At 40.1% G+C, this 22,659-nt stretch overlaps 1 protein-coding gene across 6 annotated transcripts in view; it reads left to right on the forward strand.

Annotated features, from left to right (window-relative positions):
• Positions 1 to 22,659, forward strand: part of fras1 (Fraser extracellular matrix complex subunit 1) — a 352,607-nt gene that overhangs the window by 96,191 nt on the left and 233,757 nt on the right. For all 6 annotated transcript variants that reach the window (XM_085180995.1, XM_085180996.1, XM_085180998.1 and 3 more), the window contains 3 exons: positions 9,217 to 9,324; positions 14,790 to 14,882; positions 18,529 to 18,688. In XM_085180995.1, the coding sequence (XP_085037121.1) occupies positions 9,217 to 9,324; positions 14,790 to 14,882; positions 18,529 to 18,688 (361 nt within the window). The remainder of the gene's footprint in view (positions 1 to 9,216; positions 9,325 to 14,789; positions 14,883 to 18,528; positions 18,689 to 22,659) is intronic.

Genomic DNA, 22,659 nt, shown 5'->3' on the forward strand with positions numbered 1-22,659 from the left:
TTGAATTCATTTCAGCCGTGTTTTATTTGACAAAACATGAGCGACAAAGCTGCTGCCCTCTAAAAAGAGAAATGCTAACGCTCCTTCTGCATCATCTGAACGATGAGGAAGCAGCCCGAGAGCAGGAAACGATGCTGAGGAAGTAAGGCCTGGTTTGTCCACTGCATCTCTATTTTCTTTTAAACAAAAGCCATGCATGAAACAGCACATCTCCCAATCTTGATATCTGCAATTTTGCAATGCATTGTGAGCTGATACTTCATGATATCTTTGCAACCGAAGAAGAAAATGTGCAGAAAAACAAAACATTAATTATGTAGGTTTTCACTTCATTGTGGTGTCAGTCTGTGTTTTATCATCATATTAACGCTCACATTTGCCCCGTACGTCAGGGTTCCTCAATTTTTTATTCATTATAAGTTTGTTAAATTCTGTTCACTTTACTGTAATACAAGTAAAGAATAAATATGTTAAGTAAGTAAGTAAAACTTTATTTATATAGCACCTTCCAAGATAAAAATCACAAAGTGCTTCACAGAAGCTAAAACCTAAAAATAAAAATCAACAAAAAGCAAGTTTAAAAAGAGGAGTTTTTAGCTGTTTTTTAAAAGCGACCACTGAGTCCACAGATCTCAGGTTCAAAGGGAGAGAGTTCCACAATCTGGGGGCCACAATATGCAGAATCTGCAGGTAAAGGACATGACTTTCAGTACCAGAAGCTTTCCGCTTTCCCTTTGGTCCATAAAGCTCAGGCTGCAATCAGATTTGTATGTTTGGAATTCATGCAATTAAACAATAGAGAGCAAAAGAGGGATTACTTTTTCCAGAATGCAGTTTTTAAAAATATATATCTTTTAAAAATGTACCTTGACTGATACATAAAACAGGATGTCTTGACATGGATATCAGCGGCAGCACACGATGCTCTGATATGAAGTGGAAATTGACCTTTCAGCCTCATATTGTTGACTCAGTGTTATTTTGAGCGTAAATCAAAAAGGGCATCGAAAAATAATTCATTTGTCTGACACCAAAATCACGCAGATTGATCGTTGTAGCTGTTTTCGGGTTTAGTTTCAAAACGTTTAACTTTTAATACGTTTACCATCCACACCGTTGTTACAGGGACGCCTAAAGCTGAGACTCTTGGAGGCTCTGCTGTTTCAAGGGGGAGAAACTATGACTTCTGTCTCTTGATGCAAAGATGTTTTTATGATGCACAGACCATTGTTTGCTTCAGTCTGATCAGTTCCAAAGAGTAAGTGCATGAAAGACAAAATATGATCATCTCATACTCCTATGTGCTTCCAGTTCCATCTCATCAATGGTCTGTGCCAGTTAATCTCTGGTCTTGCTTTCTGCCTCTGCGTTAGTTCTTCATCAGTATTTTCTATAGGCCCGTTTACACTCGCTGCACATGTCAAATCAAATAAAAAACATATTAGATGTTATAACAACTCCAACTGAAGGCTCACCAAAGCCACCCTGAGAACCCATCCATACCACTTCACATCAGTTTGGCTTTGAAATTAAAGCCGCAATTAAATTTTTGACTTGGAAAAACAAAAATATAAACCAAAACTCAATCTGTTAATTAAATAAGAAAGATTGTCAGTAATTAGTTGTGTTTCCAAGAACAGCAATGAACTTTAATTTATTGTGATTACTGCTCTGTTAATGTGGGATAGTGGGTCAGAAAAAGAAATGCTAGTTTTAGCATTTACAGTAGGTGAGGTAACATTTAACAGTGCTGTCAAAGTAAATGTGCAAACTGATACTTTTTCCCCCAGCAGTGTCAAATTACCCAATACTTCAGATTTCCTGTTGCATTATTGAAACCTGGCCCAGATATCCATAGTTGTGAATACAACTTATTGCTTCGGTGTGATCCCGTTGATCAGCTGCAAATACAAAGTTGTGTTGACAGAAGCGGGTTCCCTTGAGGAGCAGCTCGAGTGTTTTTGTAGTCGTCTGAAGCGCCTCAGTCAGGGCTGTTTGGCTGCTTTAAGCCATCATGTCCCACGATTGAATTTGCCTCAGTAATAGCTTTAGTTTCTATCAGCTCCTGCCCCAATTTTAGCCCAATTACATTTTGCTTGCTGGGCAGCCTGCCTTTCTTCACACTTCTCTGTTTTCAATGGGGAAAGTCCAACTAGTTCAACTGACAGCTCAACAAAACTGGGGCCTGTTAATGTTTGACTCTACCTTTTGTTCTTGATTGGATTTTAATCGAAACTGCCACTTAATCCCATGTAGGGCCAACCAAGTCCTCCCCTCGCTCTGTTTTCATCCAGGGAGAATTGACTCGGAGATGCTGGTTGTTTTTCAGCTTTATCCTGTTTGAGATTCAGCGAGGAAGACACGCTTCTCACTGGGAGCTTCCCACTGTGACCACAGCCTTCTGATGCTGGCTGCTGAACAAACTAATGGAGGTTAAAGCTGCACTTCTCTCATCACTTAGCTTTCCACTTAACTGATAAGAACACGGCATCCCCTGTGCTCTCTCTGCTTGTAAGTGTGAGACGTATGCATGCAGTACGATAAGAGAAATGGTCATAAACAATAAATATCCCCACAGACAGTCACTGGTTTTGCAGTAAAGCTGGAAAGATGAATCAAACAAACCAATAATAAGCTGAATATGTTCTAGTCAAAATAATTTATCATATACTTTTTGTAGTGTTGTTCTTCCCATCGCTGCAGAAAAATCCATCTTTATTTATAATTTATTCATTTGACATTAACTATAGATACCCTATACTTCATTCAAGTGGCTCTTTTTGGGATGTAATGAAACCTGGCAACCTTCCACTTCAACTTCCACACTGCAAACTGCTTTGTCGTGCAGAAAGCCTTGACCAGAATGTACTGTGTGTGGAAGTTATGGATCTATTTTCTTCTTTATGAAACTGGAGACATTCAGCCATGTTGGCTGAGCTGGCTCTGGCCTAAATCGAATCTGAGGCAGAGCTCTTTCTCCAGGGGGCGAATGAAATAAGCCTTCAACTCCTTAGGTGTTTAATCAATGAATCCCAGGTATGGGTCCCTATAGGGGACAGTCTCATTGGGAGGGGGTGGGGAAGGAATTGCTACTACCGCTCACACTGCTGTCTGTATAGCTCCCATTGCTCGGACGTGTCAAAGCAGGAGGGAGTCGGTGTTTCTTGAGAAATCCTTGCCCTCCTGCCCTATCCTCTCTAAGAGGTCCGTGTTTACAGTGAACTCTGGGTCAATCCCATTTGGCTTGTCGTACACTCAGGAGGCCAGCGACGTCGATCTGCAACGGAGCGTAACCTCCTGGATGTGGCCGAGACCTCGGCTCAAATGGACTCGGCCCCTTAGCCGCGGCACCCCGGTGCCAATGCAGTCAGACAGCCATGCTATTAGCTGCTGTGCTAATTTTACACAGCTCTATTAAGAATGAGTCACTGCCATGAATGGCAGCCACAGAGCCATAATGGGAAAGTTATTTCTGAGGGCATACCTGCATGCACACAGGCTTATTATTAACCCCAGTGACCCCTTTAGCTAAATTATATTTAAGCTGTCCAAATCTTTCACATGATGCCCTTTTCTTGTGCATACAGGTTATTAATATAATGTGACATGCCCATCCTTCAAAATACACCCACTGTGTTTAGATTTACATCTAAAAGTTTTCAGGGAAAAGGTGCTGTAACACGTTGGGGTGAAATGCTTGTTTTATTTTAAAAAACTTTTTAAATAACAGTGAAAAAACTTTGCTTTGAATATGATAATGTTCACTTTGAACTGATTCCTTTAGTGAAAAAAATTATATTTTACAGAAAATCTCTGTGAGAAATAAAAGTTTATGATATTTACTATATACTATGTTTTGTATAATCTGTACAAATCCATCTGATCAACATTTCAAAAACCCCTAAAGGTTTCTGTTTACTATAATACCATTTTCTATGACAAGTGCAAATGTCAGCATTAAAATGCTAATGTTAGGCTTCTACGGTCTCTAGTCTGACTCATCTGGTCTCATTTAGCCACTTTTTAGTGTATAACAAGTGGCTAAATATGAGCATATGTAGAAATACGGCACATGCAAACACAGGTAGGGTCTTTTTCTTACTGTATAACAAGCCTTGAGATAACCGCAGAAAACTGACTCTTTGTATTCGTTTGTATTCCATAGGGCTGCCACAAATGATTATTTTGATAGTCGACTAGTCACTGATTATTTTTGCAATTAGTCGACTAATCAGATCATGCATCCATCTGCTCTTATATAACTATCATTAGCTTACAGCTTTAAGTGTTTAAGGTATGTGCTAACTAAAAATAAAGACAAAATTATAGTTTATTAAATTTTAATGAAATTTGCAGATTGTTTTGGTGAAGTTTAATAAACACCTTGCTATCTAAAATATAACAGGACACCGGAGTAAATTCTCGAGCATCTCACACTTCTGATAATCAGCTGTCTGCTTGACGTTTATTCAGCTGTGTAAAAACTATAACTTTAATCTCAGCCAAACCGATTCACTCAGGAACAAATAAAATACTAAAAAAGGCCAAACAATAACATTTTTAAGTTATCTAAGTGACTCATATATGTTTAACCTGAGTAGCAAAAGACGGCGGTGGTTTGAAAACGATTTGCCGGGAGTCCGGTGTTGTCACGCGCTCTGAGCCTTGCCCCCGGCTAGCTATCGAGCTAGTGGGTAACAGACGTCTCCGAAAACGTCTGAGCGCTTTTGTGGTGTCTTGATAAACTGAGAAGATATTTGAGGTTTACACAGCTACATTCTCGCCTGAAAATATGTTAAACGTTTATTTTGTGACCCAGAAAGAATAATAAGAGTAACATTAAAACTAACTAGCTGCCGCCATTGTTGGAGACTGAGCTGGGCTGCGCTATGAATTCTGGGACAGAGCTACTTCTTCTTCTTCGGTTTAACGGCAGCTGGCATCCTTGTACATGCAGTGCTGCCATCTTCTGTTTCAGTCCGTTATTACACTCTTAAATCCTACTACTTATTCCTGCGTCTTTTGGGATCTTACAAAGCTTCAAACAACGTGTCGACTATTAAATCAGTCGTCGACGATTTTGATAGTCGACGTAATCGTGACTAGTCGACTAATCGTGGCAGCCCTAGTATTCCAGTACTTTTGATAACAATCACTTTTCTAAATGAAAGAATTGTTGAGGAGCCCGCGGTTCTGCTGTTCCGGTCCAGTCAGAATAATTTCCCATTTTTATGTTTGCTTTGAACCTCTTTTAGCCTGTAGGCCAATCTGTCGGAAGGCCATGCGACACAGAATAGATCACCCTTTTAGAGAGATTGGTTGGTATGGTGGATCTTTTCTGAATTACAGTCAGGATGTCACACTTTCACAGTGACCATACTTTTAAACCTCACATTCAGAAAATGCCAGGAGGGAAGTATCTTTGGTCTTTTTATAACAAAGAGATTAAGAGAGAGCAGTATATTCGCTGTGACAAACTGCTCTGTGGAGTCAGAACAGATGACCTCGGAGGACAGTAGAGTACAACTGTGTGCCTTTTAGAGGCAGTCTGCTTTTGTGTTGTAGCTAGATTGCTTTTTCTTGTAGTTGAAAATATGTGTGCAATACACTCGAATGTGGGTTCATACAGTATATAAAATTCATTTGGGTCAGTGCTTCTGTTGTCAAGAATTTGCAGCAATTTATATTTGGCAGACGTTTCTGCTCTTACATATTCAGAAGGTTGAAAGCTGGGAGAGCAGCAGCAGTAGGAGGGAGGTGGAGGTGGGTTGCAAAGCAGCTTACAGATGTGCACTTTAAGTAGGCAGGTTAAAGCAGCTTACTAGATCCTCTAGTTTTGCTAATAGAATGTGTAGAAGGATATCAGCTGATTGCTGGCTTTGAGATCAGCTGATCGATGTTGATTGTGGATGAACTTGACCTCAGGGTGTGCCTGAAGTAAGGCTAAAGTTGTATTGGTCTTCTGATGTAGTTTGAGAAAAATGAAGCTGCTACTTTATGTGTCTTCCTACATCAGCGTGTTTGTTTGAACGTTGTCAGTGTTGCTTCATCACGTGTGCGTTTCTGTCACAGTAAAGGAATGCCTACTTGGGAAAACTGCCGCATTCGATTGATACCCACCTTCCCTTCCCTTGTGAAGGTCGCTCCTCCCTCCTGGAACATTGATACTCTTTGCAGAGGTTTGTTATGACTCATTTGCTGTCACATAAAGCTCGTTATACATCTGGCCACAGCTGTGCAGAGTTGCACATCCACAAACTCACAATTAAACACATGTAGGCAGATGCATAAACAGTTTAATCTGCACTACAGGGAGCGCGTTAACTTACATGCTCTCTCCAGGTGTGTCTTTCACCTCCACTGGTTGTGTCCTTAATTAAATTTTTACTCATCTCTGCCTGTGTGTCTTTCAACGTGACCTATAACTACTCTCACATTTGACTGCATGCTTAATGCATGACTTTCTTTTGTGTTTTACTTTTTAAAGTACTTTTTTCCAAGTAGGTCTTCTGAAAAGGGTTTAATGAGGTCATAGAACAAAGACAATCATAGACTTCTCTGCAGCCAGTCTTTTTGCATCCAAACAACACACCTTTCAGACCTGGAAGCTACAGCTAAGTGTAAAACGTGCTGTGTTACCTGGCTTAGTGGATTTTTACCTTGATATTTGTTTAAATTAACCACGTATGGTTCCACAAATACTCCTGGACATAATTTGGGGCTGTATTTAACATGTTATTTTCACTGCACAATCTGTAAGACTGTTTTATGGAGCAGATCACTGACCTTGGATGCGTGTGCAGAATAAAACAATAAAACTGTGTGCAGCCATCTTATTTAGTCTTCTGCGTTTAATGGTGTTCTGTCAACCGATGATGAGATGAGATAGCAGTTTGTTGTCATGTCTTTTATCCAATTTCCGCTTTTTTTATACGTGGTTGCAGTATGAGTAATGTTTATGGAAGTGTTGTTGCTTTTACACATCCACACTTGTTATCATACTTGTCAAGGTTCAATAAATAGATTTGTTGAAGTGAAACGGTGAAGATGAGTTCACTTTTCTGATGCCAACACTGTTGTCTTATTTTTGGATGGATGAATAGCAAGTTTTAGTTTAAGATCCTCATTTCTCCTCATTTAAAAATAAATGTCTCATATGTAAGAAGGGTGCATGATCCGATTTGGTCTTTTGTATGTCTAAAGCTTTAAGCACAGCACTTTGATGTTTAAGGATGTCATTTGTAAACAAAATCTAGACAATGATGTGAGTGATTTCCTGTTGGTTATGAAGTGGTGCTGAGGTTTGCACCCAGATCCAAGCCTGCAGTAACCTTTGCAGTTCTTTCTTTTTTTCTCGCCTTGTTCCCTACAGATGATCCTAAAAATAAGACCATTATACAAATGCAAGCACAGCTTAAATTACCATTTTAAATGAAGCACAGCCATTGGGATGGACAGTCACCCCATCTCTCCATGAAGGCTCTACTTCATAGCCACATCTGCCCATGGACGCTCCCGTCATGACTGGGTTATTAATCATTTGGCTAAATCGGATTTATGTGCTGTAAGATGATATATGGGGGCATATGCAGGCACTGGAATATTGATTTCATTTTGGCTTTAAGCTAAGACATCGTCAGCTAGGTGTTATGAGCTGTTGACAAATAGCAGGCATCCAAAAGGGTGAAGCCAGCTGGCGGAGCTGATCTCTAACTTTTCTGCCTTTTTGCCCTATCTCATTGTCTAGTTGGCCATGGTGTTCGAGGCTTTTAATCAACACAGAAGTAGTTTCACACTACCTGCAGCAGAAATCCTTCAGTGTTTTACAACCTTAAATGTAGAGGATGATAAGAGTTCAAAATGTGAAATGGTTTTCAAACCGCTGCAGTGAGCTAGAGAGGTGCGATTCCCCCAAACATGTAGCTTAAATTACATTTAAGATCATTTCATATTCGTGTTCTGTATTTGAGATGCTCCATTACCACATAGTTTTGTGCCAATTAGTCGAAAGTAAAGTCTCTTAGGATTAGGGCTGCCACGATTAGTCGACTAGTCACAATTACATCGACTATTAAAATCGTCGACGACTAATTTAATAGTCGACGCGTCGTTTGAAGCTTTGTAAGATCACAAAAGACGCAGGAATAAGTAGTAGGATTTAAGAGTGTAATAACGGACTGAAACAGAAGATGGCAGCACTGCATGTACAAGGATGCCAGCTGCCGTTAAACCCCGAAGAAGAAGAAGCTGTGTCCCAGAATTCATAGCGCAGCCCAGCTCAGTTTCCAACAATGGCGGCAGCTAGTTAGTTTTGATATTACTCTTATTATTCTTTCTGGGTCACAAAATAAACGTTTAACATATTTTCAGGCGAGAATGTAGCTGTGTAAACCTCAAATATCTGCTCAGTTTATCAAGACACCACATATTTTCAAAAGCGCTGCGATGTTTTCGGAGACATCTGTTAGCCACCAGCTAGCTCGATAGCTAGCCGGGGGCAAGGCTAACTAGAGCGGGTGAGAACACCGGACTCCGGCAAATCGTTTTCAAACCCACCGTGGTCTTTCGCTACTCAGGTTAAACATGATATATAAGTCACTTAGATAACTTAAAAATGTTATTGTTTGGCTTTTTTTTTTTTAGTATTTTATTGGTTCCTGATTAAATCGGTTTGGCTGAGATTAAAGTTATAGTTTTTACACAGCTGAATAAACGTCAAGCAGATTAAACTCCATCGAAACAATCTGCAAATGTCATTAAAATTTAATAAACTCTCATCTTGTCTTTATTTTTAGTTAGCACATACCTTAAACACTTAAAGCTGTAAGCTAATGATAGTTATATAAGAGCAGATGCTGCTGGTGCAATAAGCTGTACGTTTTACATCCAATGGATGATGATCTGATTAGTCGACTATCAAAATAATCGTTTGTGGCAGCCCTACTTAGGATAGTTTAATTATTATTATTATTCTATTTTCTTTCAATCCCAGACCTGGAAATTTCCAAGTGAGTGAGCCAAGCAAACATTTTCTCTTAGATTATTATGTACAAAGAGGCCTGTGTGTTTGCAGTCTTCTGCCCCAGCTGTCAGCGTCAAATGACTTGTTGGTGTGTTTAAATATGGCGACGATTAAAAGAGTAATGTTGTTTTCCTGCTGCGATAAACCAAGCGTGACCTCAGCCATTTTTAATGCTGCTTCAATCTTTGTCTCAGAACAACACGTCATGGAGGCCGCAGTCCTGTCAGGAGTGTACCTGCTATGGTGATGTGGCCATCTGTGAGCCCACCCACTGTCCCAACCCCCACTGTGACCTGCAGAGGGTAAGATATTTTACATTTGACAAATATGCACTTTTTCTTTTTGTCCCCTGTAATTATTATGTCCAGGTGAGCAATCAATCAGTTCACCTAGTGATGTTATCTAATGTTGTTTGTTACATGGCAGCTTTTGCTTCTGGTTTTTGGGTTATGGCTCATTTATATTAGAGCGAAAATAAGACAACAACTTCCCTGAAGCTATGAAAAATTGGGTCTTTTCGGGTGATTGCATTGAATTTTCCAAAGTCAGAGACAATCGGAAGTGGTTGTAGCAAATAGCTGCTTGGTCAAAGGTTGAGCTTGCAACACCCACAACCTCTAGAGGATCACTCTTTATAACAAGGCGATTGTAGGATCGCCCGTTGGGAGACTAACTGTGTTCAAACAACTGCAGTCTGACTCGGACTGTTAGCAGAAATAAGCAAACGTTATTAACATTATTATATTGGTTTGAAATCTTTAATTTGTGCAAGTATCCAATGCTAGCTCATTTATTCAGCTTAAAATCTATGCTAACTTTAAAATTGTGAAGTTGCTAGTTCGCATGACCGAGGACTAAGAAGACATCAAACATTGACATTTCTTTAAAATCTCAGAGATACAAACAGGTGTTAGTGCCGTGGTGCAGTGAGACTTCAGTAAAGGATAAATGATGAGGACCCCACGGCAGTCATACTTGAGGGTTTTTTAAACTTCTAACAAAGTAGTTTTGGTGCATAAACAGAAGTAAACAGAAATTCAATGACCTGAATACAACATGGGTTGTATTCAGCGGCAACAGAAACACTTAGCATGACAGTTAAAAACTTACAGTGACACTGGTACTGGGAATTCGGCTGCTGTCTTATCATACATGAAGCGAGCAGTGTTCATACAACCGCTAATGTTACTTTGAGTTAGGGAGGTGAAGAAATGAGGTTCGTCTCAGTCCATACGTCCATGTGCAAGCATGTTTCTCCCACACTCTACAGAGAGCAGTGGCACATACTTGTGACATCATTAAACATTAACTTAAGTTGTCTTAAAGAGAGACCACACAATTGTTACTGTTTCAACCTGTTCATAAATCTCCCAAATGCGGCACAAATCAGTCTTCGAGCCATTAAACTACGTTGGTTACCCTTTTTTTTAGGTACGAAAGCAGCATCCCTCCAATTGAAATTCATATTAAGCCCTAACCTTGTCTTAAAGTTAGGATTGGTCATTGCCCATCCACATATTGACAAACGTTATTTCAGCTGTCATCTCTACAAGCTGCTGAATTTCATCTACATAGTTGCCGGGTCAATGCTGGTCTTTTCCTGTGTGCGTGGCCTTTGAGATATAAAGCACCCTGTGCTGGAATGCAATTCATCAAGCAGACACAAACTAGGTAGACGAGCAGTATAAAAAGATCAGGAGAAACATCCAGAAAGTTAAAAAGAGCCGTCTGTGGGTCTTAATGTGACGGGACTGAAAATAGACAGTAATATGAAAATAGTCAGACTGTGTTTTCCTCCTCGTTTATAATATTATATAGCAGTGCACAGTGCATGGCCACATTTATGTGCTGTGAAAAGGCTCTCAGTATTGCAGAGTCTTACACAACAAGTGAAGATTTCGCCTCTGTCAGTGCGCCCCAGGGTGGCTGTGGCTACAATGTAGCTGCCATCACCAGTGTGTGGATGGGTGGATGACTGGTTCTGTAAAGCGCTTTGGGGTCCTTAGGGACTAGAAAAGCGCTATATAAATACAGGCCATTTACCATTTACCAACATTTTGCATTTCCAAATGATCACAAACAGAATTATTTCTTGATAGCGATTTAAATCCGTGGCCTTGGAAGTTCAGGAGATTCACATTTGCTTTGTGATATTTTTATTTCCTTTCATCTCCTTCTTTACAAGCACAAATCCACTTTCAAGGACCTGTTAAATCACTTCCCTTTGTGCGTTGCCCTTACAACAAGAATTCATGAGCTGGCAGACTATTGTGCAGCCGAGTCTGGCAATTGCACCATTTAATTTGGCACAATGACGAATGTTCAGTGAGCGTTCGTTCCAGCACCTTTTCTTTGGGCCCATTTTAATTCACACGAACACATTGTCAAAAATGTTTTCTCCCGTGCTTCTTCTCAGATGTGATCTAAACATCAAGCCTGCAGTGACGCCATCAAATTCAATCCCAACTCTGAGCTAAGGCAACAATCGATGTCTAATGAATTCCAGTCTGCTGCCTGGCAATCCAGTGTTAATTAAAAATTAGTCATCATGCTCAGCGAGCTGTGTGCTCCCTCTCCATTTAAAAACCTCTTGTAATGTGACTTCCTCTCACCTACACTGATTAAACAAAAAAAAAAGCTTCAGAGATTTTATCATCTGACAGTCTCCGATTATGAGGCTTTCTTTTGAAATCCAAAGCCATTATCTGCAAGCTTAACCCCCCCCCCCCTCCCACTTTGACCTTCCTAAAACGCATAACTAAATGCCCGCAACGTTCGACACTGTGGGTTAATCAGCTTTCCTCGATCTGCAAAGAAGTCCTCTCACTGTCTTTTAAAGCCGCATATTGTGTAGCGTGAACTGACGGCAGATGATGACACTGTGGCTTTTATCCCTTTTAAGCCGCTGTTATCAAATCGTGTGGAAAAAAATAATAATTTTCAGGTAAAATAACACGAGTTTGCTGATGCTACTACAGGACCTTTTGTTGAATAAATTTTGATTTGAAACCTTTTTTAAAATGTTAATGACTAATAGAAAGTGTGGGGCATGAACGTTTTTTAGCTCCCAAAGGAGGTCAGAAAACGTTTGAGAGCCTGTCTGTGAAATTGCAAAGAAGAAAAAAACCCAGAATATGTTCTTCTCAGTCTATAATCTGGAAATTATTCATGTTTTCATTCTAAATCTTTCTAAAACTATTAACAGTTTTTACCATTGGGAGCAGTAATAGTTTTTAAAAAACATTTTGTTCACCTTTTATGACTCAGATAACAGCGAGAGGAAATGTTTTCCATTTATTAATGCAATCATTCTGACCCTTTTATAACAAAATGCTAGAATTGAAAGCAGACATCAGCTGTATCAGGTTTTTGATCTTAGTAGTGCTGAGATTGAGATATTTCTTAGTTTTCTCACTGGCACAGCGGGTAACGAGGAGGCGACACAGCATGTGGAAATATGAGCGTCTGACTGCATGGAGACAAACGCGACTGGGAACATGTGAAGCTTTTTGTGCTTCACATGAACCTGAACATAATTAATTTGACAAAAACGAGGACAATAAACAACCTCCGAATAGAAACTCCAAGGGTGCCTGACTCAGAGAGCATGACATCAGTCGTTTAGACAGATGTACTTTTGCACAATTGAAAGATAACCAAGAAAACATCGTGGCATTTTTTTTGTTTTATGGTATTTTACTTTATCGTATAGTATGAAGGCATTTTTAGATATGTAAGTTTGTTAACGGATACAGGAGCTTATAAAGACGATTAATAGGACGGCCACAGCATTCAGGAAACAGAAAAATGAGTTTCATACATTCTGAATGTGTCTCTTAAAACGCCTCGAGATGCCTGGATAGCAGACAATTTATTATCGCAGCATCTCAGTGCTACAGCGAGCGATTGTGAGGTTGACGTGCACGTGTGTATTTCATTTGTATTTATGATTATTGTGCTTATAAGAGGATGACAAAAGCCTGCGTTGCCCAAACCTGCAACACTAATTAATGAGCTCGCCTCTCATCTTGAGCACTGCTGCCAAAGAGTGACACGCCTGTCTGTTGCTCCCATGGCCACATGATCTTCCTGTGAGATACGGGACTCGGCTGACTTTTTGAAGCTGGTTGGTAGCATCACTGCTGAATTAATCACATTGAGAGGAGCTCACAGTTCAGCTGCAGTTTGTCGACTCAGAGCAAAGACGTGTGAAGAGCTCAAGACTGAAGTGCTGCTTTCGTTACCGCCGGCCTCCAATGTGCCCACGGTTCATGAGACAGATGGAGCTGCACAGTAGAGACTTTGAAACACAGGCAGGAAACTCGAATTATGCTCGAAATCCAAGGTGGTGCTGGTTAAAATGCTGGTTAAAGTCTGACTTCATGTTTATAGAGTGCACTAGGTCTTAAAATACAGTGGCCTAAATGATGAAGGCTTCCCAAATGTTACTGAACCTGCTCTAAAACGCCTCAGCAGATGCACGCATCGGTCACAGCATACAATGTCCTCTTCAGTGAATTGGCAAATCTTTCAAATTGTTGTTGGGAAAGTGGCATTTTCCCAGCAAATAGACTAATTCTGTGTAAATAATTAACTGGAAAAACTTCCATTAATACAAAATAATCTTGATACTATTCCTAAAGAAATGACAGCGTGTGTGCAGAGCCATTTATCTTATAGTCATGCAGGGATTTGCTCTTCAGTGTTTTAGAGAAGCCTACGTGCTGTAATTGCCTTAACTTAAAAAGCATCACTCTGGTGACAAATGAACTCTTGTTCTGTTTAATTCTAAACCGTCTGCTTGTTTGCACCAATAAAACTCAAATTGGATCAAATTCAGTTATGGTGATTAAATTTTAAGCAGTCGACAGAAAATCTCGGGGGGACTCGGGGGACTGAAACCAAACAAAAAAAGATGAAAAGTTCGGGAGAGGAGACACCGAAGCAAGAATCCAGATATATGAAAACATCCAGGAGCTTCATCTCATAATGTTTATCTTATTTGCACAATTCAGCCATTGTGACAGATGACGTTTGAAGACGCTGTTAAAATTCACTTCGGGGGCTTGTTTCTACTTTTAAATGTTGTGTGCTGCTGGATGATTAATGGCGAGCTTCAGCTAAGATATGAACTCTGTCTTTTTCTTTATTTGGGGAGAACTATTACCTGCTGCACAGCTCAATTTCCATCTATTTGTTTCGCCCACTTGTTATTTCTACACTGATTTGTCATTTTTCCGGGTCTTTGTATGTAATTTTGTCTTTCATGCTGCTTTAGTGAAGCTCTATTTGATTTTTTCCCCCCACCATTTTTCATTTGGAAAAACACACTCTGAAAGCTCTGGGGGATCTTTTTTCTTCCCTTTCACAAATTGTACTCACCTCCTCCTTTTTCTTTTCTATCACTTCTATAAACATCACCTAAACCTCTAACAGGCTCTGCGTCCGGCTCTCGCCGCTTTCACGATCTCTTCCTGCTGCACAGCCGGCCTCAATTAGTGTGAATGGGCAGCGCAGTTAGAAGACTCCGTGTTGCATATGTTTTACTACCTCTATTCCACATGCTGTGTGCTCCTGATAGTCTTCATTGACTCATTATTCTGTGCACTGATGTGTTGCATGTCAGTTGATCTTCATGGAAATTGAGAGGCTGCGTATTTGAAATGTGATGTATCCATGCTGGTTAACTCATTTCCTCTTTCTGATTGAGTTTCTGAGTGTGTTTTCTCCTGCTGTCAGTCTATTCATGTTTGTGTCTTTTAAAAAGGGCGAGCATTTGAGGATCCCCACCAACAAGTGCTGTCCAGAGTGCGCCTCCTCATCCCAGGGCTCCTGCCAGTACGAAGGAGTCACTTATGGAGTAAGTGATTATAAAAATGGCTGCTTCTCTTTCACCATACAAAATATTCAGGGTTGAAATGTTTACACCAGGATGCAGCAGTTATAGATCAGTTTGCCAGAAGTTTATTAAATCATTCTCTTCCTTTTCCTAAATCATCCCTTTTCCTGCTTCAACATGGCACAAACTCAGGTTCACAAAGGAAAGTGACAATCGGTTTGCACAGACGATTCACCTCATCAACTTTCATTTGGGATGAACCGACAGGTTGACCGCGACCTGCAGCCAGGCTCTAAAGCTGTGTGGAAAACCTAAAATTAGGAAAATGAAGTCTGTAAAAGCAGTGCATTATTTCTTGGAATGTCATTGTTTCACGGTCGTGTGGAACGTAGAGTAGGATTGAACTGAAAGCGAGCCATTTATTTAGGCTGATGACAACAATACGAAAAGGCAAAAGCTAAAATTTTAAAACACTAGAACAGCAAAGCAAGGGGAGCAGACCCTGTGAGAAAGGCTACGTCCACACGTACACGGGTATTTTTGAAAACTGAGAGTTTTCGTTTTAAAAAATAATCCCGTCCACATGTAAACGCAGAAATGAAGGAAAACGCTGCTAGGAACATGCCAAAGCAGCAAGTGGCGATATATTCCCAACCGTGTAGAAATGTTGGCCAATCAGAAGTCTAGAAGCCTCGGTGGGAAAAAGTAAACAAAGATGGGGCATAGAAGCAGAACTGAGTCGTATGTGTGGAGGGACAGTAACTGTGTGTGTATATGTAAGTATTTAAACACTGCAGAGACAATTAACAGTAACAGTATTGTAGAAATTCATTTCACCGAAACAATAACGTGGCGCACAGTGTGACGTCAAAAAAGGCGCACATCTTTGACGCTGTGTTTTCTCTGTTATTCTCGTCCACACGTAAATGCAAAAACTGAGTTTTAGAAAATATCCACCCTGGCCGGAGTTTTTAAAAATCTACGTTTTCAGTGACCGAAAACGCCGTTTACGTGTGGACGAAAGGTGCAAACGCATAGAAAAATCCCCGTTTTCAAAAATACCCGGGTACGTGTGGACGTAGCCGAAGAATAAAGGGAAACATCAACTATATACACACACAGAACGGCAATCAGGGAAATGGAGACCACCTGGGGAGAACAAGACACAGCTGAACTAAATCCCAGACAACGAGACAAGGGAAACAAAACTAACAAAAAAGCACAAGGAACACTAAATCAAGAAATAAAGTAAGATGTGAGATAACTACATGGGGAAAACACATGAATCAACTTAATACACCGAGGGAGGAATTAAACGCAAAGGCAATTCAATTCAATTCAATTCAATTTTATTTATATAGCGCCAAATCACAACAAATGTCGCCTCAAGGCGCTTCATAGATACAGAGAAAAGCCCAACAATCATATGACCCCCTATGAGCAAGCACTTTGGCGACAGTGGGAAGGAAAAACTCCCTTTTAACAACCAGGGAAAAAATTAATGAGACAAAAGAAGAACACATGAAGCAATCATCAACGACCCTGAACCATGACACATGCCCAGTAATCATTTATAGATGTGTGCTTTCTCTTGTATCCCACCCTTTTCTTAAAAAAAATAAGATAACCTTTATTAGTCCCACACGTGGGAAATTTGTTTTGTCACAGCAGGAAGTGGACAGTGCAAAAGTTATGAAGCAAAAATTAGAATACAATACGAATAAATACAGTACACAACTGTACAGAATAGAATACAATAAAATACTATATACAGTAGAATAAAATAGAATAAAATATACAATAAGAAAAAAATAGAATACAAATGCTATATATAGCATATATATAAAATATTATAAAAGTTACTCAAAGAGTAAAAAATGTTCTGCATGAACAAACCAGTCAAGTCATTCAGCTCATGCACTGGTAGAGTTTGTAGACTCGTGTCGACATGCTGTAGTTATTTGAAGGACTTGCATTGAATCGCCAGTCAAATCTAATAAAAATGTTTTAAAATATTTTGCATTTGCCCCAAAATAAGATTTTAAACCTATTATAAAGACTTTTATTCTCAGTGACTCTCGCTTCTATTGTCTCTGACATCACTTATGAGCAATAAGAACTTAGCCAGTCTAATCCTGTGTTTTCACAAAGCTGACAGGTCAGCCTGACTCGGTTATTTAGACATGCCTCCAAGTGTCTGACTGTTTGGAAACAAGCGCAGCAACAACTTCAGTTTTATTTCATTTTTTATTAGTTCATTAAAGTTGTTTTTTTCTTTTGGAACCTGCTGTTTCCTTCTCTGAAAAAAAACCTAATGCTAGTGTTCTCCCGCCTGACAAAAGCATCTCTGGCTGTTTCATTTTCCATCAAGTGTCCTCTAGTTTAATGACGTTGGCTGACATTTTGGATAGTAAACGGCCTGAAGAGAAACAGGTCTTTCTTGGCAATGATTTTAAAGAGTTTGTTGGCATTGGTTGCCTGGTGAAGTAGCACTTGACATGGATCTGAACAGCGAGAGGAGAGATGAGTTTTGGAGAGGAGTAATAGCATTTTAAGAGTTTTGCTGCATCTTCTTTGAAGGGCAAAGAATAACATTGCATTGCTGCCGCTGCTTTTCCAGGAGACACAGTCTGGAACTGTTGACTTCTTCCTTTTTTACAGAAATACAAGGTCACACAGGAGGATGATACTCATATAACAGCATTCTTTGGAGACTACTCTGAGTTTGAACTGTCGCTCTGCAGGAGCTATAATACAGAATTTTAATTCAGCATATCACTGGCAGATTTTTCCCTCAGTATTGAAAATAAGGGAAAAATATCCTGGCTGGTGAAACTATAAAGTTCTTAATTGTTTGCCACAGACTTCTTCCTGGGGTGAAAACGAATTTGGATAAATGCTTCATTAAACCTAAGACTAATTAGGTGTTTTACAAAGGTTTAAGAAGGATTTCATGCAGGTTTCTCAGCCTGACACCTCCGAAAATGAGAGAAATCAGATCTTAACTTCTATCATTATGACTGCAGGCATGACGGACCTGCTGATTTCTCATTTAGAGTGAAAGAACTGCTCTGGTCTTCCACGGTATCCACAAATGGATGTATAACAGATGGATATCGAAGTCTCTGTAATACCTCAGACTGACTGTTTAATCTATCCTGTTCTGTCAGTCACAGAAAAGAAACATCTTCATGGTTTACATGAACATACACTCGCCTGAAGTGATAACGTTTTCATACATGTGTGAAGAAAAGCCTGGGAAAATCACCAACAGGCTTACAGCACTGCAGTTTCGCTATCAGTCGAAAAGCTGTCGTCAACTTAGTTTTGTACAAACTTGAATTAGATATATGCATGTCAGCGTTCAAATGTTAAGGCAATGCCTTTTCACAGCGTGCCTCCATATCTACATTCGCGTACACCCTCTTATATTTTAATCAGGTTTTTGCTCCTTATCGCTTCTTCTCATGGTCTCTCTTTGTTCTGAAGATCTTCTGCCCGTCTGCGACTCTTCTCTCTGTCACTCAGGCTTAGCCTTACAAAGTCGTCACGTTTACAGAAAGAAAACAGCTTTCCTCTTGCCACTGTCTCTGCTGTTTCCTCTTTTTCTTTGCACCTCGTTGTATTTCTCTGTGTAACTGTCACTTGGTTTCTTTGATTTCCACAGCATGACAGTCAGTGGAGTCCCTCGTCTTGCTCAGTGTGTACTTGCTCCGGAGGGAGCGTATCCTGCAGCACTCGACCCTGCCCGCATCTCACCTGTCCCGGGGATCAAAGCCTGTTCACCCCAGCTGGGGAGTGTTGCCCCAAGTGTGGCAGCAGTGGAGGTGAGGGCTAAATTAGGGCTAACACAAAGCATATTTTGTAGATTGTTGGTACCGCTTTTTTTCCACGCAGATTTCTTTTAAATGATCATAACTCTGTGTAGATACATGAAAAATATGTTGCATCTCATGGAAATTGTTTGCTTCTTTTAACCCTTTAAGACCTACCATAGAACCAAGTCCGCCAGAGCTTATATTATACTTTTACATGCTGTAGTCCCATTTTTGGGAGCATTTCAAATTGCTATACATCAATACAACCACTATAGCCTAAATTTTAATAATATGTATGCATTAAGTGCATAATAATTACATAAATTGCAAAAAAATGCAATAAACTACAAAAAAATTGAAAATCGTTTTTGTTTTTTTAACATATATTTCTAGTTAGAGAAATTTAAGAGGCTTATCCCTCAAAACTGTAAATACAAAAAAGTTGCACAAAATAGTTTCCCACCACAGGAAATTTATTTTGAGTGTCTTCATAGTTTTATTTTTGAAATACACCAATTTTTATACACTGCAGGAAAAACGAAAATAAATATTATAATGCAAATTTGCAAAAAAGCAGCATATGCATCAAAATAAACTATTTCCAGCAGTGCAATATGAGTCCTAAGCATCCCAGAAATGACACAGAAAGTCATGAAGTCAACATAACTTTTAAAAACACCAGAATAAGCTCATGAGGTCTTGATGGTAAAAAAAACTACATTTCCGCAAAAATGACGTCACTTCCGGTTTCGGGCAGGTCATGGCGGACATGCAATAGTTCGTGCTGATGGACGTAGGAAGTGTTATGAACAGCTGATTTGAGCGTGTTTCTGGAATTTTATGTTTTTGTTGCTGCAAGCGCTTTTTATGCAGTTTTTGCAAAGCTATATGTGGAAGGAAACTGTAACCGAGGACAAGCTGATGGCAGAAGATGTAAGTACAACTCCTCCGGTTTCATATGCAAAAAAAATTATTGCGCTAGCTCACGTGGTTGCAGAGCTACCGGGATTTAAAAATAGTTATGCAAAACAGAGCGTGTCCGCTCTGATCGGTTTTAAAGGGTTAATTAATTTAGACAATAATTGATCTTTAGATCTTTGAAAGGACATCTACAAATGGGTAGGATGAATACGATATATGCAAACAAAGCAAAACTGTGTGGTGGTGACTATGGATATGATTTCTTTTTGTTAGTTTTTAGGAGTAAATGAAAAAGAAAGACTTTGCAGATGCGTCACATTCTTTGTGTCATGGTTTGCTCTGTGGCAGGACTCACACATGGGAAATTTATCTGAAAGCGGGAAATTTATTGCTGGAAATTACTACTACGAATACAAAACAAAAACCCGAACACTAGAAAATAAACCAGGAACTAGGAATTACTTGGCACACAGAGGGAAGAAACACAGCATAGTGAGGGTGCAATGCGACAACTACCAGAGAAAAACACAGGGCTTAAAAACGCCAGGGCGTAACGAGGGAATGGGAAACAGCAGGGAAGCACAGCTAATCTGACATAACGAGACACAGGAAGCAAAGCAGGCTACACTGACATGGGACACGGACTATCAAAGTAAAACAGGAAACACGACACATACGCAAAGACACAGCTTTCTACTTAATTGTCTGCAATTTAATAATTGACAGCTGTTTATCTTGCTGCGTGCTCTTCTGCTAAAACATGGAAATTATATTCCAGTGAACAAATGACTCATGTGAATCAGCCTCTGTCTTTATTGTCTAAAATGTCTCTCAACATTTGCACCAAAGGTGAATGTTGCCGTAGCTCTTCAGATACCAAAGCTTCATTAAATCTATAAAGTGTCGTTTCCTTTTGCAGTATCTGTTTCCAAAACTAAGTTAAGACTTGAAAAAGTAGAAGATAGGAATCTGCTGACCGAATGCATTTAGGTGAGAACTGCAGGTAAATGTTGTCCACACAGGAACAAACCCTTGACAGTGATGCTTTGCCTCGCCTCGACTGAGGTTACGTCCACACTAGCCCGGATGGATTTGAAAACGACGTCTTCGTCTAAAAACGCTCCACGTCCACACTAAAACATCCGAAAACGCTGACGTTGCAGTTCCGCGCATGCGTGAAATGCAAGACCACTCGACCTGCGTCATTTCCCTCGTTTATTTACATTCCGGCTCTTTGAAACGTGGCGGCAAAATGGCAAGACAAAGCACCGAATTCTTGGTTTAAGTCGTCACATAACTGCATCATATGACCAACATGCGTCATCGTTTACGAAAGTCTGCATTTTCGAGTGTCCACACTGCGACGGGACAGCTCCGTTTTCAAGAGCGCTTTCAAAACGCTGCATTTTTCCTTGGGGAAAAACGGCATCTCAGTGTGGACGGGAGAGAAAACGCATCGTTTTTGTTTGAAAGTGAAAACGCATTAGTGTGGTCGTAGCCTGAGAGAGACCTCAGGCGTCCGCCAGCAGCAGCTTAACTAATGACTTTGAATAAAAACCACTAAGTAAAGAGAAAACACCTCATTGTCACGGCTGGGGCGGCAGTCGTGTGGAGGGTGAGAAAGGAGGATCCAATGGCAGACAATGGTGGAGGTGCAAGTGGGTTTTATTTACAGTGCAAATAACAGAAGTGAGGGCAGGACAGAACATAAACCTAAACTGGGTGAAACTAACAAACAAACCTGGAACATAAGGTCAGCGGGAGAAACTCGGAGATAGCAGATGAGGACGGCAGAACAGAGAGACGTAGAGAAACCTAGGGAATGAATACAGACGACGCGACGAGAAGCACAGGCAGACACCAACTATAAATACACACACCAGGTAATCAGGAAATGGCACACAGGAGGGCAACACAGCTGGGAGGAATCAGGGCTGACGGGACAGGGGAAATGTAAACTGAACATACTCACATCAGACAGAGACCTTCACAATAAAACAGGAAACTCAGACACGAGGAACCAAACAAGACACAGAACTAAACAGACAGCTTTCCAAACAGGCAGGGTGACACGATAGACAGACAGAGACACAGACGCAGACTCAAAGGCAGACCGAATATAACACACAGAACTCAAACAATAATAATCATCATCATAATAAACTAGAAAATGATAATAAACTAAAAGCGCTGGGTCACCGACCCAGGACCATGACACTCATTCTCAAAACAGTGCACACAGGCTGCATTATCTTCTACTAATTTCAAAACCCAAAAGTTTCATCAGTACTCCTTAGTCTGACCGGGCCCTGACACTTTTTTGACGAGCCGCTCCAGACTCAGACTTCTTTCTGAAAACTTTATACCAGCAGTGATTTGTGTGACTGCATTATTTTCCAAAACTTAAAGGTTAGAAGTTATTAAAATATTCTTCCCGCTGTATTAGCTTCAGGAAGGCATGATTAATTAATCCCAATGTCCAAAGGCTTAAATGCTAAAGATGTATCCATCCACATGAAACAGCAATAAAAATGCAAAGCAGTTCTTAGTCAGGTGTGGGTTTAAATGCCTTTCTTACAGCTGATTGAATGATGTTTTAATTACTGGATATAACTGTTGGCCATACCAAGTACTGAGCAGTGCTATCAGTGCTAAATAAAGAAGCTGCATTCCTCACCCTGAGGAATAGACTGGGAGTAGTTCTTTAATATGTAAGGCAACATCAGGCTTGACCTAAAGGCACAAACAGATACATCCAGGAGTATAACTTTCTGTATCTGTAGATCAGCCCATTTTTACCTATGCCCGATTCTGCTTTTGATTGAGGATTGGACCGATACCCAATCATAAATATCAGATTGGTGTATGTCAGACATGCAGTAGATTACTAGAGATGAACTCTTTTTACGTATCGCTCATATACTTGGATCAGACCAGATGTGTTGTGACAAACCCAGAGTTTATAGAGTGCACAGAGCAGCCAGATTGGAGCTGAAAGGTTAATCGAGACTGTAATGACGTCTTTGAAGTGCTATGATGCATCCCAGTGGTTAGCAGCT

The sequence above is a fragment of the Neolamprologus multifasciatus genome, chromosome 12 (assembly GCF_963576455.1).
Source record: "Neolamprologus multifasciatus chromosome 12, fNeoMul1.2, whole genome shotgun sequence".
In the NCBI taxonomy this organism is placed as follows: domain Eukaryota; kingdom Metazoa; phylum Chordata; class Actinopteri; order Cichliformes; family Cichlidae; genus Neolamprologus; species Neolamprologus multifasciatus.